This window comes from Channa argus, chromosome 4 (genome assembly GCF_033026475.1).
Source record: "Channa argus isolate prfri chromosome 4, Channa argus male v1.0, whole genome shotgun sequence".
Lineage (NCBI taxonomy): Eukaryota > Metazoa > Chordata > Actinopteri > Anabantiformes > Channidae > Channa > Channa argus.
Window position 1 is genome coordinate 21,544,062 of NC_090200.1, and position 14,804 is coordinate 21,558,865.

General features: G+C 38.1%; 1 protein-coding gene across 1 annotated transcript in view; it reads left to right on the forward strand.

The window, feature by feature from the left end:
- mical3a (microtubule associated monooxygenase, calponin and LIM domain containing 3a) overlaps window positions 1–14,804 on the forward strand; it is a 59,120-nt gene that overhangs the window by 42,194 nt on the left and 2,122 nt on the right. The window contains 10 exon segments of the mRNA XM_067503095.1: window positions 185–279; window positions 2,455–2,631; window positions 4,243–4,293; window positions 5,047–5,154; window positions 5,974–6,067; window positions 7,171–7,221; window positions 8,257–8,307; window positions 11,271–11,336; window positions 13,977–14,076; window positions 14,694–14,767. Coding sequence (XP_067359196.1) covers window positions 185–279; window positions 2,455–2,631; window positions 4,243–4,293; window positions 5,047–5,154; window positions 5,974–6,067; window positions 7,171–7,221; window positions 8,257–8,307; window positions 11,271–11,336; window positions 13,977–14,076; window positions 14,694–14,767 — 867 coding nt within the window.

Below are 14,804 nucleotides of genomic sequence, written 5' to 3' on the forward strand. Positions count from 1 at the left end.
AGTAGATCTCTTATTTTTCTCTCTCTCTCACTCACTCACTCACTCACTCACTCACTCACTCACTCACTCACTCACTCACTCACTCACTCACTCACTCACTCACACTCTCACACACACATACTGAATGTGGTAACTGAGGCCCCAGTTTTTACAAAGCATCTTTCTACATTCTACTTTTTTTTAGACTTAAAATCACGGAGGAATTTGAGCTTCTCTGAAGATTCAGATCTGTCCTGTGATGACGTTTTGGAGAGATCCTCCCAGAAGTCAAAGGCAGATGTGAGTCACAATAGAAGCATATTGACATGTCACATCTTTGTCATAAGTATTTTGACATGCTGAGCCCTGCAAAGCCAACCTAAGCTCAAGATGTTTGCTTTCAGTCAGTGCACTGAAGGTGGTGGTTTTAGATCAGAACATCCCTCACCCCCTCTGAAAAGTTTCAGATGGAACCATTTGAATAAGCACAGCTACTGATCTTTAAGGTATACAGTGCATTCGGTAAGTTTTCACATCCCCTTAATGTTTTTCAGTTTTGTTATTTTGGATCCTGATACTAAAATCTTTCATATTCATTTTTTTTCCACAATAATCCACACGGACTACCCCATATTTACTAAGTAAAACTGTTTGCAAGTAAAAAGAAACAAATTTACATGTACATGAGTATTCAGACCCTTTTGTCAGTAATTTTTTGAAGATCCTTTGGCAGTAATTACAGCCTTGAGTATTTTCGGGTATGATGCAATTAGCTTTGCACACCTGAATTAGTGGATTATCTGCCATTCTTCTTTGCAAATCCTCTGTACCTCAGTCAGGTTGGAAGGGGAGCAGTGGTAGAGAGCCATATACAGCTTTTTCCTGAGGTGTTCAATAGGGTTCAAGTCAAGCCTCTGCCTGGGCCACTCTTGGACATTAAGAGTGTTGAGTCCTTAAGCCACTCCTGTGTCGTCTTGGCTGTGTGTTTTGGATGTTTGTTATGTTGGAAAATGAACCTTCGGTCCATTCTGAGGTCTTTGAAACGGGTTTTCATTAAGGATATCTCTGGAATTTACTCCATTCTACTTTCTCTCAACCCTGACCAGTCTCCTAGTTCCCGCTGCTGGAAAAACTCCCCCACAGTATGATGCTGCCACCACCATGCTTTACTGTTGGTATTTGGCAGACGATGAGCGGTTGCTGGTTTCCTACAGACATAGCGTTTAGAATTGGAGCCAAACAGTTCAATTTTGTTTTCATCAGAGCTGAAAATCTTATTCCTCAGATTGTTAGAATCATCAAAGTGCTTTTTTTTTTTTTTTTTTTTGCAAACTCTCAGTGCGTTTTCATGTTTTTGGACCAAAGGCAGACTTCTATGAAGCCACTCTTCCATAAAGCCGAGATCGGTGGAGGGCTGCAGTGAAGGTTGCCTTCCTGGAACTTTGTCTCATCTCCACACAGGATCTGTGGGGCTCAGTCAGAGTGACCATCATTTTCTCAGTCACTTATCTCTCTTAGGTACTTCTCCTCCAGTTGTTCAGTTTTGCTGATTAACCAGCTCTTGGAAGAGTCCTGGTTGTGCCAAACTCTTTACATTTGAGAATTACGGAGATCACTGTGCTCTTGGGAACCTTCAGAACAGCAGATATTTTTTGTAGCCTTCCCCAGATCTGCACTTTGCAATAATCCTTTTTCTGAGCTCTGCAGGCAGTTCTTTTGACCCCATGGCTTTTGTTCTGATACATAGAGAGGTGTATGTCTTTCCCAATCTGTTCCAACCAATTTAATGCACCACAGATGTAGGGTTCCAATAATTGATTCTACAGGGGCAGAATCATCTCAGCAATGATCAAGAGACATGGGAGGCACCTGAGCCACATTTTGAGCGTTGTTGCAAAGTTTTTGAATACTTATGTACATGTGCCATTTCAGGTTTGTTTGTTTTTTTTGTTTTTTTTAAGACATTATAAAATTCATAAAATTCAGTTTTCACTTTGTCATTATAGGGTACTTAGTTTAGATTAATGAGGGGAAACAAAAGTAATGTAAACAAATGAAGTACCAGGCTGCAACATAATTTGGAAAAAAATGAAGTGTATCTGAAAACTTTCCAAATGTACTGTATAATGAAGCATGACCCTGAAACTTAATTGTTAACTTAATTTGTTTTACCTCACATTTATTCAAAAGCTGATTTTAGCAGATAATTTGAGCATAAAAACAAATGTGAATTTACAAAATTATTGGAAGCAATGTAGTGTGTTCATCCACTAAAGTGTAAAGCAAATATAACACAAGCATACCATTGTGTATCCCTGACTGGCAAGCCAGTTTAGCCATTTTGAACCACACTGAGTTAAATACAATTTCTTGCAGGCTTTGCAAGGCTAGGTATGTCCTCATCTCATGCATTGCATCCATTTCTTATTCATTTCCTTGAAAACACTCAATTTAAATGATTTCTTCCACTCCCAGCCGCATGGGGACATCTTTGACCTAGTGTCAGGCATGCAGAAAGAAGCGATAAAGGAGAAAAAAGTGGAGAAGGAGAGAAGGAGGGTGTTAAAGGAAAGAAAGAGGGTGAAAGAGGGGCTTAAAGAAAAAGAATGGGATAAAGAGGTTGATGGAGAAAAGGAGAAAGACGATGAGGAGGTATTGTGTAGTGGGAGGTAAATGTTTTTGAATTTCAAATAAACATAATATTTGTAAATAGGACAATATAATATTTTACTAATGGTACATTCGAAAAGTTTGCCTCTGCCTTTTAAGGCTGATCTAATCTTTGGTATTGTATTTATAACTTTCTAAAGACACCAATTTTAAAAAAATCATTTTTTTAAGCATTTATACATACAAGTTTATAGCTCAGCTAATTATTCCACCAAATATTGCCCAAAGTTACCGAATGAGTGAGTTCTTCCAAATACCTGCTTCATCTGCTGGCAGGATAGATCATGTTATGATTGTGCAGAAATTTGGCACAGAAAACCCATATTTACGGTGGCCCTGATAGCTCAAAGCACTGTAATTTGAAAAAACGTATACAAATATACAAAAACAAAAGCAAATACACAAAAACAACTTCACCAAATTGAGAAAAGTGCCACAAAAAGCGTAAAGCGCAGCAAAAGTTACAACACAATGGAAATGGCTCCAGGAGCAAAATACAAAATACAAATCTAAATGTCCATGACTTTTTAGTGTCCCCTGGAAACATTGCTATGATAGTTGTCTACAACAGTTTCGGGGAGACTAAAAAGTGATGTGACGTTTAGGTTTGTATATGTAATTTTAGTTACTCCCGGAGCCGTTTTGGTTGTTTTGGGGTTTTTTGCAGCATGTTTCTTAATGCTGCGCCTGTGTTGACCAAATGGTGAAGTTGTTTTTGTATATTTGTGTGTGTTTTGTCTTTTTGCATGTGTTTTCTCAAATTGCAGTGTTTTGAGCTTTCAGGACCACCATACGTATTGCTGTAATACAAGTGCTTTTTTAAAACCATTTACATCCATTATGTTTATGGCTGAAATTCAAAGCTATTCGCTCCTCTGCTGTTTTAGTTTTGGTTTGTGTGTTTTCCTGGTGGTTCAGATAGATAAAGATAGAGTTCACAGTCCGAGGTCTGAATTCATTAACCATTGTTTAAATATTTATAAAAACAGACATTCTGGCGTTTTCTTGTTTTTATTTTGTGGTCATAAATGAAGAATGATTTGACATTTCCATGAATGTTTGGACTTTTTATGGCTACCATAACTGTAGGTTAAACCTGCATCCTGTCTGCCAGGCTGTGTTTATTACAGCAAAACCCCAGGAATTATTTACGTTAGACTCTACTAATTGTTGTGGTGATCATAGACACCCAGTTCTATGTGTGTATTGGATGTGTGTTCATAGGGATCCTTGTAGCAATGGCACTAATTTAAACAGACCCGTCTTACCATTACACACAACAGACAAGTCTTCCTTGATCTTAGAATGTGTAAAATCTGTTTTCTTAGAATGTGATTTGTATCTTAGTTTCTTGTTTAGTCCAACTATTATAGAATTAACGTAGATGTATAAAATGTTACTGCACCCTGTCAAATGTTTGTTTCGGTGTGGGACGTTAACATTGCCTGTTTTAATTGTACCTGCTAAATTATTACCTTTTTAATTACTTTTTTGTTGTTTTATTTTAACCAATTTAACATAATCATTAACCAGTTTAATCATATCATCTGTATCATCTGTTTTCCTCCATTTTTATGTTTTGTCTTTCCCAAGTCCGTTTATGTCCCTCATGCACTGGCGTTCAAGAGATCGTATGCCACAAAGGTAGTATTACACACATTCCAACTGAGAACCCCCCCCCCCCCCCCCCCCCCCCCCCCCGCACACCCAACTGGTGCCCACCCTCTTCGCGCATGCACCTGTGTCATAACTGTCATAACAATGTATGTGCGTATGGCCTGAAGCTAACAGTCCTCTCTGGATGCATGACAGTCACTGCTTATGTTCACTCTATAAAAATACAACTTTGCTAGTAGCGCCTTTGTGGTCACAATTACTCCTCTAACTCTTCTGAGGGGCTGTTCTTTATGACTGGTATGATATTTACTTTATCTGCGTATCTCTCACTGCAGCACTGTTTTTTACTCCAGTTTGGCTGCTGCATAAACTCTGGAGACATCTTCCATCAGAACTTTTCTGTCTTTCTTCTTATGTATGCCAGCTTTTTATGTCCTCACAAGTCAGCGAACAGGAAAAACATCCTGCATACTCCAAAACTGTATTGTCATGTATTATGGACAATATTTTTATGTGATTCAGTATGCATCACATCGTGTTCTTTCCCAGAGGTTTTATGTTGCCATAATTTATAGGCCTAGACATGTCTGTACTGTAGATGTTAGCTAGAATACAATTCAGGTCCCATGTTTCCTCTTACCTTATACAAGATTTCATTCAGGTTTCCCCTTCCTCTCCAATTCAGTGTTTCTCTGGAGCTAGGGCCCCACGGAGCAAAGGACACAAATTAAGAGCTTTTTGAGAACACTTCTCACATCTCTGTTTTTGTTGTTTCACCAGAAAACCTACACAGAGGAGGAGCTCAATGCCAAGCTGACACGAAGGGTCCAGAAAGCTGCAAGACGCCAAGCAAAGCAGGAGGAATTGAAGAGGCTGCATAGAGCCCAGGTAATTAACACACCTTCAGTGACTTTCCATTGTTACCCCCTAGACACACAGTACCAGCTCATGTGGCTTTCTGGGTGGTTGCTAGATAAAAACTTTTTTTTTTTTACTTTTTGCACATGACATAATAATATTCATTTGTTCTTGACACTGTTGTAGACATGCAACAATGTCACAGAATCACAGCATGCATTATTCATATTATTTATGCAAGTGCACTATGCAAGTTTTGTATAGGTCTTTATTATAATACAGACTGCACCAGAAGACAACTATAAAAATGCTGCACCAGGCATTTTTTTTTTTTTACGGCAACATGGTCACTCAGAGCATGTGACTCAACCTTCTTGAATTGAGGCTAAATTCATCCTTTGGTTAGGAAATCCACTGTGATTGATGTTGTAACTCTGCAGTCATGCTCCCAGTCCACTGACTCAGCACTAATCTGTCTCTTCTCCTACAGCTGTTGTTAGCTGGCCTGAATTTCTCTTCCTTTTAGTGGCTTTTTGCAGAACACCAAATACAGGCCTTTATGTAGCTCCTGTTGCTGTACGGCTGGAATGGGAAACACGATGAAATATTAATTATTCTAATGAAAACATAAAATTATTTTTTTTTAATGCTCATTAGAGCTCACATACTTTGAGATACAGTCAGTATCTACCTCCCTTAGAAACCTTTGGGGCAAATCAGTTGTAATATGCTGTGGATGTTTTTATTCTTTGCATCCCTGTGAGAGAACATATTTAGAACGTACTTGTGTTTAACCTCTGTGTGTTTATGCTTGTGACTAATGTGACACTACTCAACTTGTCTACTCAGATTATCCAGAGACAGTTGGAGCAGGTGGAGGAGAAGCAGAGGCAGCTGGAGGAGAGGGGCGTAGCTGTGGAGAAAGCTTTGAGGGGAGAAGCAGGTAACAACTTGTCACCTTATCCACTGTACATTTTCTTTACATTTTTAATTTTGGTCAATCTGGTAATCTGATGTTACATAATGCTGCTACCAGTCGAGGCAGTGATCTAAAGGGGGTAATATTTTAATAAGGATTTTTTTTTAAATCTTTTACAAATGATCTAGTGTAAGCATTTAACTTCTGACTCTATGAAACTACATTTTTGCTTTACATGATATGAGTTTAGCCTTTTCTAGAAGGGAATAATCATATCAATGATTATGATGACGTAAAATTGCATTATTTCAGGAAATCTGTTCCTCTGTGATGATTTAGATTGTGTTAAAATCACTGTCTGCATTTATAATTTATTTAGTTGTAATGCAGTGTATTTCAGCTCACAGGCATTTGTGTACAACATGCTTGTTTCTCTTAAGTAATAAGTCCAAATTGGTCTTGACAAGGGACTATCACAGACAATCTACTTCTGAGATGAATAATACATTATTTGTAGGAAGCAGTACAGTTCATTATTTAATATAGTTTTAAAAGCGTGTGAAGCATGAATAGCAATAAGATATTATGTGATATGCATTTTGTATGTAAGTGAGGTACTGAGGTTATGGAGCTGACAGCATATTCCACCCTTTGACACTTAGACAATCAGACAATAACAGGGTGAAATAAAAGCTAAGAAAAGCTTTTATCATGCAAACACATCGACAAAGATACAAAGCACATTTACACAAAAGCTGGAAGATTGTGTAACAATGTAAATAAAAAGAATGCAAATCATTTAGAAACCTTTTAATGGTAAATAATGCAAAGACAATATATCAAATGTTGAAATTAGAATCTCATTTCTTAGTTTTAATATTTGACATGTTGTTAATGTACTATTTACAGTAAACAGATTTGTTTCAAATCATTTGCAAATCATTGCATTCTCTTTACTGACATTTTACAGTGTCCCAGCTTTTTTGAAAATAAAGTTTGTACCTTAAAAGCTTTAAATTTGCTCATTTTCCCACTAAATGAATAACTATTTACTTTTTCCATCAGCTGTTTTTCTACTTTAATGTTTTGAATATGTTTAACTTGTTTATTACTTTACTCTCTTAAAGGATTTTGTAAAGGTACTTATACATTACCTAAACACCACAAAAGAAGATCAGGTATTAGATTTATTGTAGTTTCTGTTTTACTTATTTATTTTTTAGAATGATATGTGACACTGTTATGTAGGATCCATCTGTGGTGTTACACTGCAACACAGTTCTTCATCTCTAAACATGTTTATTTCTGTTTGCTCATAACATGTCTGCCATCGCCACTCCGAGCTGCATGAAAATCAGGAGAATGTGTGTCCTGACATAGATTTGTGTGTGCTCATTTCTGGATGTGTTTTGTCCCCTTCACTGCCTTTCAATGAGGAGAGTTTCTGTACTCAACATTCAGATCATGTTGCACTTTCTCAAATGCAGTCAGAACAAAAAAAGATAAATCAATCAAATTTCAAATGGTCTGCAGGGTGACAACTTCTTTATTAGAATCTCTTCTGTAAATATTTGCCATGGCTGAGTGACTTGATACAGATATTTGCTAAGACCTTATCTGTTATTTCTTTTAGTGCAGCTCCTGCAATTCAGAGTTGTTTCTGACTTTATCTGTTGTACTCTTAAGGTCTCATGTAACACTCAGTACCTCTACCAGTCTTAAATAAGCATATATTTTTGTAATTTAACAATGGCACACATGGATTGAGCAGTTCATCGCTGGAGAATATTAAAGCATTTCTACTTTTGCCCTAATGCCAATTTTGTCAAGTCAAGTGCAAGTAATTGCAAAAACATCATTTCTCAGTAGGTCAGTAGATGACTGAGCACATGAGGCTTTGTATTAAATTCAATAGACTTAGCCAGTAAACAGCAATACTGCAAATCTATGTAGCAGTAACTTTAATTTTAGGAAGTGTAATGTAAAACTGCACGAATCAAACCTAACTATGTTAGGCACTGATGGACTCTTTGTTCTGAGGGTTGCTGCAGTGTGTGCGTGTGTGTGTTTGTGTGTGTGTGTGTGTGTGTGTGTTTGCAGGAACATGCATGACTCAGTGTTGTTGGTAAGTGTGTGTGTGTGTGCGCGTGTGCCTGCCCAGTTTGGGGCTGTGTGAAATAACTCCTATCTCTAATATATCCCTGTCATTGTAGACTATTGGGGAGATTCTAATTACAGTGAAATCCTGGACTTGCATCTGGGCGGTATGTATTTCAAATCTGTCGCTTTAAAACTAACCTGATGGCTAACCCAATCTGTCCTCACCCCCCCTTTTATTACCTGAGCTTTGTACCCCTCATATCTACCTGGCTGGCTGATTGGCTGGCTGGCTTTTAGCCCCATTGCAATAATTTGCTGTTCTTGTATCTCCCCCTCCTTATTTTCCCTATCCATCCATCCTCACTGGATTTTAGTTCAGACACTCTTTACATCAAACTGAGATCAGACACTTGGCCTTGTGCTGTCCATTTAAGATTGTGTTTGATCTCTATAAACTCATAAAATATTATGAGTGAATGAATAAATGATTAACTATATTTTGCCATAGACTTTGCACTGTGCTGTATAGATATAGACAGCACCACCCTTGTAGTATGAAAATAAATAACAGATGTACAGGTACATACATGTATTTACATGTACACATTATATTATCTATTTTGTATTACATAGTTAATACAGGGCGGAGATAAGAGTCAGCAAAATTCTAGTTATGTTCTGTTAACAAATGTCCTAAAAGACCAAAACCAACAACCAAGTATCCATTTCCTATGTATTCAAATACTGGCGTATCTTATTTTTGAATTGCAGAGACCGCCATAGTAAAGAAATTCAAGAAGTCAGACTACTTGCAGATAAACTAAGAACTTATTGGTTTAATTGGCTTATTGGATTTGGACAGCTGTCTTGAGATGATCATCTGCCACATATAAACAGATTGAATTTGTTTCATCACCTTGTTGTTGTTATAAATATTTACTTTTTAAAAACACAGTTGTATAACACAAAAACTGTGTTATACAACTGACTTATACTAAATTGCTGGACTGGCTCTTGGCTTCCTCTCACATCTGTGTGCAGCTGTAGCTCTGTCCTGTAGTCCCAGCAATGCCTCCCCTGACTTTCTCATACCTGCTCAGTTGTATAACTCCCAGACGGTGTGTGTGTGTCGTGTTTGTGTGTGTGTGTGTGTGTCGTGTTTGTGTGTGTGTGTGTGTGTCGTATGTGCTAATCAGACATGTTGCAACCACTGACCTGTAGCTGCTTTCTCTAAACTGAGAATGATTAATGGTAACAGTGTCCACTGTGTCAGGCCAAGGTGTCTCGTGGTATCTGTTTTTCAATTGCGGCTTTGTGCAATGCCTCTTTTCCTCCTACTGGAGGGTTGTGTCACCGAAATCGACGAACAGGAGGAACAAAAATGTGCATTTTCACATATTTAAGCAGCAGAGCATGTGCCTGTTGTTGTTGTTGTTGTTGTTGTTGTTGTTGTGTCCTGCTGGTTGTTGTCACTCATTGGACAGGAAATTGTGTGGAGTTTTAGTGCAAACATGAAAGAAACAAACATAACAACCTAACCAGGTTGTCTAGGGCAAAATCCAACTTTTTCCCCAGAGATCTTTTTTTTTTTTTTTTTTTTTTCTTGTTGTTGATGTGTTGCATCTGCAGAGTTCTGGATGTGTCTGAGGTACACGTCTGTTGACAGCTTGGAAGAACCTTTTTATCTTTGTTAGCCTGTTTGGCCACTTTTTAGTTTATTGGCACATTTGGAATTTTTCCTTCAGCATGGTTGTATTAGAACCCTGAAGGGGGCACCAAAACCACAGGCATTTTTTTTTTTGTTAAACTTTATATCCTTTGGTTTAATGATCACCATACAGTTGAGGGTTTCTTGCGTAATAAATAGTAAGGATGCATTTTACAACCAGGGTTTGGCAAGAAAATAAAAAGTTTGATTAAGACTCTGTTAGGACTATTCCAAACTGCAGTTTCCCTCTGTGATAGTCCCTTGTTGTAATTAAATGGCATTTCACTCTCCCAGCTTTCACCCACTATCACGAGAATGTTGTTGGTCTCATTTTTTATGTTATGTCATGTTTAAGCCTGTATTCGTATTTTTTCGCTTCTTTTTCCTTCATTACAGTTTTGAAACATATGTTGTATTCTTTATTTTGAGGCTTTGTTAATGTAACATCCACTATCTTATGATCTAACTTTAGTGAGAAAGTCTGGTTAATAGGTGTATTAGAACATTTTGCAATTCAAACACTTCAAACATAGCTAACACAATTCATTCACCACACAAATCTTAACTAGTGTTTACAAGGAGAGTCTGAAACTTGGCAAGATATGATCAGTAATGGCTTAGAAATGGGATTAAATCATTTTGTGAAACAAGTCACAAACACTAGTCATAATGCCATATGTGTGGGCTATTTCCTTTTCATAACATGAAAATGGGTGCTGTTGCCAAATTGAAAATTATTTGAAGAACTACACATGCAAGATCAAACAGGATTATTATTATTTTATTTTGCTTTCTATCCTCTAGATTTTTTTGTCTTTTTGTGTGGTTTTGTTTTCTAGTTTTACCCCTTTTTTATTCCCTTCACCACAAGGTTGATCTTTCCCACCTCCTCTCTCTAGGTGATTTGTCTTCTACCTTTTAGAAAGCTTCTGCCCTCTTTTGATTTTTCTCATCAATGTTCTTTTTTTCCTCCTCACACCCTGTTTTCCCTCTTGTTTTTCTCTCCCTAATACATATCTGTGCACCTCCTGCCACATATTCTCTCTCTGTGTCTCTCTCTCTCTCTGTCTCTCTCTCTCTGTGTCTCTCTCTCTGTCTGTGTCTCTCTCTCTCTCTCTCTCTCTCTCTCTCTCTGTGTCTCTCTCTCTCTCTCTGTGTGTGTCTCTCTCTCTCTCTCTGTGTGTGTCTCTCTCTCTCTCTCTCTGTGTCTCTCTCTCTCTCTCTCTCTCTCTCTCTCTCTCTCTGTGTCTCTCTCTCTCTCTCTCTCTCTCTCTCTCTCTGTGTCTCTTTCTGTCTCTGCGTCTCTCTCTCTCTGTCTCTCTCTGTCTCTCTCTCTCTCTGTCTCTCTCTGTCTCTCTCTCTCTCTGTTTCTCTCTATTGTGTTACTCCCTCACACTCTTTCCCTCTGTCTTGTGGAAGTTGAACCCTTTGTGGGGATGCCACGCCGAAGACCTCTCTCCTTCTGCCCCTGCTGTTCCCCTGAAGGTAACGTAGCCCTTGCCGCCTCTACTGACGGTTGTGGCGGGTTACTATGGCAACCTTAAGGATCTCCACAGATGGGCCACCTCCCTTATCCCTCTCCTCATTCCTCCTCCTCCTCCTCAGTTTGTGTGATCTAACTTAGATTTCCCCACAACCTTTCCAAAAGCAAGCGAAGCTTTAAGGAATTTATCATAGGGAAACTGAAGGAATGAAGGAAGAAACTCACTATTTTGTATCCAACACCAAAATGCATGCTCTTACAGCTATTGGGCAGTTTTATGGTTATTTTTTATTCTTGTTTACTATGGTAGTAAACAGGATATGTCCCCAAACCAAATAATGAGGAAAAAGACAAACACCACTAGTGTTACCCTATTATCAATACTCTAATATACTTTAATAATTCTTGGTGAATGTTCCAGACCTCAATTGTGTTAATTTAGTTTTATATAATCTTTATCTTCACAAAATTATGTTTAATGATCATTTGTGATGATTAAGACATTAGAAAGTTTTATTTGGGGGATTACTTTTTTAAATTAGGCCGGTAGATTAAGTTTTGGGAGAGATGTGATCATTGTGGCTACACTGTGGCTTGTATGTTTGTTTTATCCCCATTAAAAAGCCAGGGTTTTCTTCAATATATTAGGCCCCGCTCTGCTCAGAGAACTATGATTGAGAGGGTGCAAAATGTATTAGGCCTAACTCGGTATGCAGTGAATGATTTCAGTTTATAACTATGTTGAAAAATAATTTTGTTAGGTAGTATTAAGTTAATAGCTAAAAGATGCCAGCTTTAGAGATTAATAATTATTATCAGAATATTTTTATAGCTTCACCAAAACCGGATGATCAAATTGTACAGTGCACTGTGAATATTAAAAAATTCAGGTTGAGGAAAAAAATATATTTTTTGTTACTTTGAGAAGCAGCCCTAAAACTATTCTACTGTAGTATGTCTTTTTAATTATGTTATTTGTTTGGCTGTAATAAATCATAAATATGCATCGCGGTGTGCATTTTTGCCCTTGTTTTATGGAATTCTAGCCCGTATGCTTTTAATAAATGTCAAAAAAAGTAATGTAATCATAAAATGAGAATAATAAACCTGAGACATTGTTAGCTTGAGGGCACGTTAGTGGTTGAAGAAGTGAGTAGTGTGCATGGTTTGATGATATGTTTTAAATATTCAAGTCCTAGACAAAGCAACTCTTAAAACATTAATGGATTATCTGGTTTGTTCTTGTGTCTAACACCTGTCACTAGAAATTTTGCCTGAACTTCTTATCTGTGTAAAGAAACATGTTTTCTGTTTTTGTGTGCAGCCTGTTTTTGTGTTCTTCTTTTTTTTTTTTTTTTTTTGCTGATTTTGCTTTGTACCGGCTCTTCTCTCCATTGTGTCTGCAGCCTTGAGCTGAGGATTGGTGGCAGTGGAACAGGTTGAAATAGTTTAAGTGGCAAAGAAAAACACCCATTGTGGGTTAGGTTTGAAAACTCAGCCTTGCTTTTGTAATTCCTGCTTTGTCTTCACATGTTGTTTTCCTCTTCGATGTAAGCAGCCCTTCTCCAGCTTTTTCTCTTTTGCTCTTGTCTGTTAATTTGTGAGAACCGCTCCCCAAGACCACAACTATAAGATTTATGTGTGTACAGTGTTTTTTTCCTTTTTTTTTGTTTGCAAGACCCTCCTCTCCCACAGCTAAGTGTGTCACGCTGAACCGAAAGGTTTGGCCTATGTCACCTGCTGCACACAGATAAATGAAAGGATACATAGCCCTAGCAGCAGACCTTGCCACATTGTCTGGTCTTCTCTGCTTATGGTGGGACTGCAGGATAAAATGTGCAGCTGTTCTACTCTCTGACTGGCTGCGCTGATTATGGAAACTGCACAATTGCAGTGCATGATGCCAGCAGCACAGGACATACTTTACCCTGAGGCTGGTTTAAAGGAGAGTGTGAGCATCATTATTTATCTTAGTGATAGATCATCTCATGAACCTTTGAGGTTGTAAAATAATATGTAAAGAGAAGAATAAATTATGTTTTATTTTTTTTATTTTTGACTTTGTGTGTGTGTGTGTGCGCGCGCGCGTGCGTGTGTGTTTAGATATAGATAGATAATATGGGAGTTTAAGAGATTTTTATTTCTGCTGGTGGGTCAATATGCAGAGCCAGATGACGATTTCTTTTTTATAGCTCCCTGGGTTTACTTCCCTTACATGCCTTGGGTACTGATTGGCATGTTTGTTTTTATACTACCTATCCACTCTGGATAGGTAGGATAGGAGGAGGTAGTTACTCCTAAAGAGCAGCTACATTTGACACAAAGTCCAAACTGGGTAACACAAGCTCTCAACTTTGCAACCACAAGTGGTGTGTGTGTGTGTGTGTATGTGTATTCACTTGCTACTGTAAAGTTAAAACCCATAGCTTCACGCCATCTTCTGTATACCATCCTTATCTATGGCGTGACTGACTACGTTGGTGTCGAGTCCATCCTTCCACTCCACCATCCCTCAGCGAGGACATCCTGGCTTGGCTTTCATTGCATTGCCTGCATCGGTCCTTGTCTGTGTGACATCAGATTTGAGTTCTCCAAGCCATCTGGCTTCTCACTCCCACTTTGTGCTTCCTTCCTTCCTCCAGGCATGGGCAAGAAGGATGATCCCAAGCTAATGCAAGAGTGGTTCAAGCTGGTGCAGGAGAAAAACGCCCTGGTCCGCTACGAATCTGAACTCATGATATTGTAAGTCTTGGACTGTTAAAGGTGATATGCAATACAAACAAATGGATTAGTCAAAGGTTCTTTTCATTTTCAAGAAACATAGCTTAACTGCCTAACTGGTTGCTATGCCGACTCCTCTACTAACCAAGCAGCTAGTTAAATTTGGTCAATGGGTGGTGCTACAGCAGCATGGCAAGGGACCAACAAAGTCTGAAGGACTGATTACATCCCAACTGCAATTATAAATTAATGCAGGGTATACATGGAAAAAGTAATCTTCTTTATCCCCTCCTTATTTTTAGGATTAATTATGTTCCATCATGAATTAACATTTTATATTTTTATGCTAAAAATAATTTTTCTGCATAATAATGATATGTGATCAAATTTGCAATCCATTTAGAAAAACAACTTTGCATCCTGATTGTATCCTGACAACTCATTAAATTACCCAATATTATCTCATTATCGGGTTCTAAGAGCTTTTAGACCAACATTTATCTTTTTAGCATTAACAATTAAAAAAAAAAATCCTGCTTAGATAAATGAAGAGACAGCTGAAAACATTAATTTTCAAAGCTGTAATTTATCAGTGAAACAAATTTAGCTCATCCACCTTATTTCTTTCTGTCTCCAAGTGCCAGAGAGCTGGAGCTGGAAGATCGACAGAGCCGACTGCAGCAGGAACTCAGGGAGCGAATGGCTGTGGAAGGTGAATCTAGGAATGCTAATTCACCAACAGCCCACTC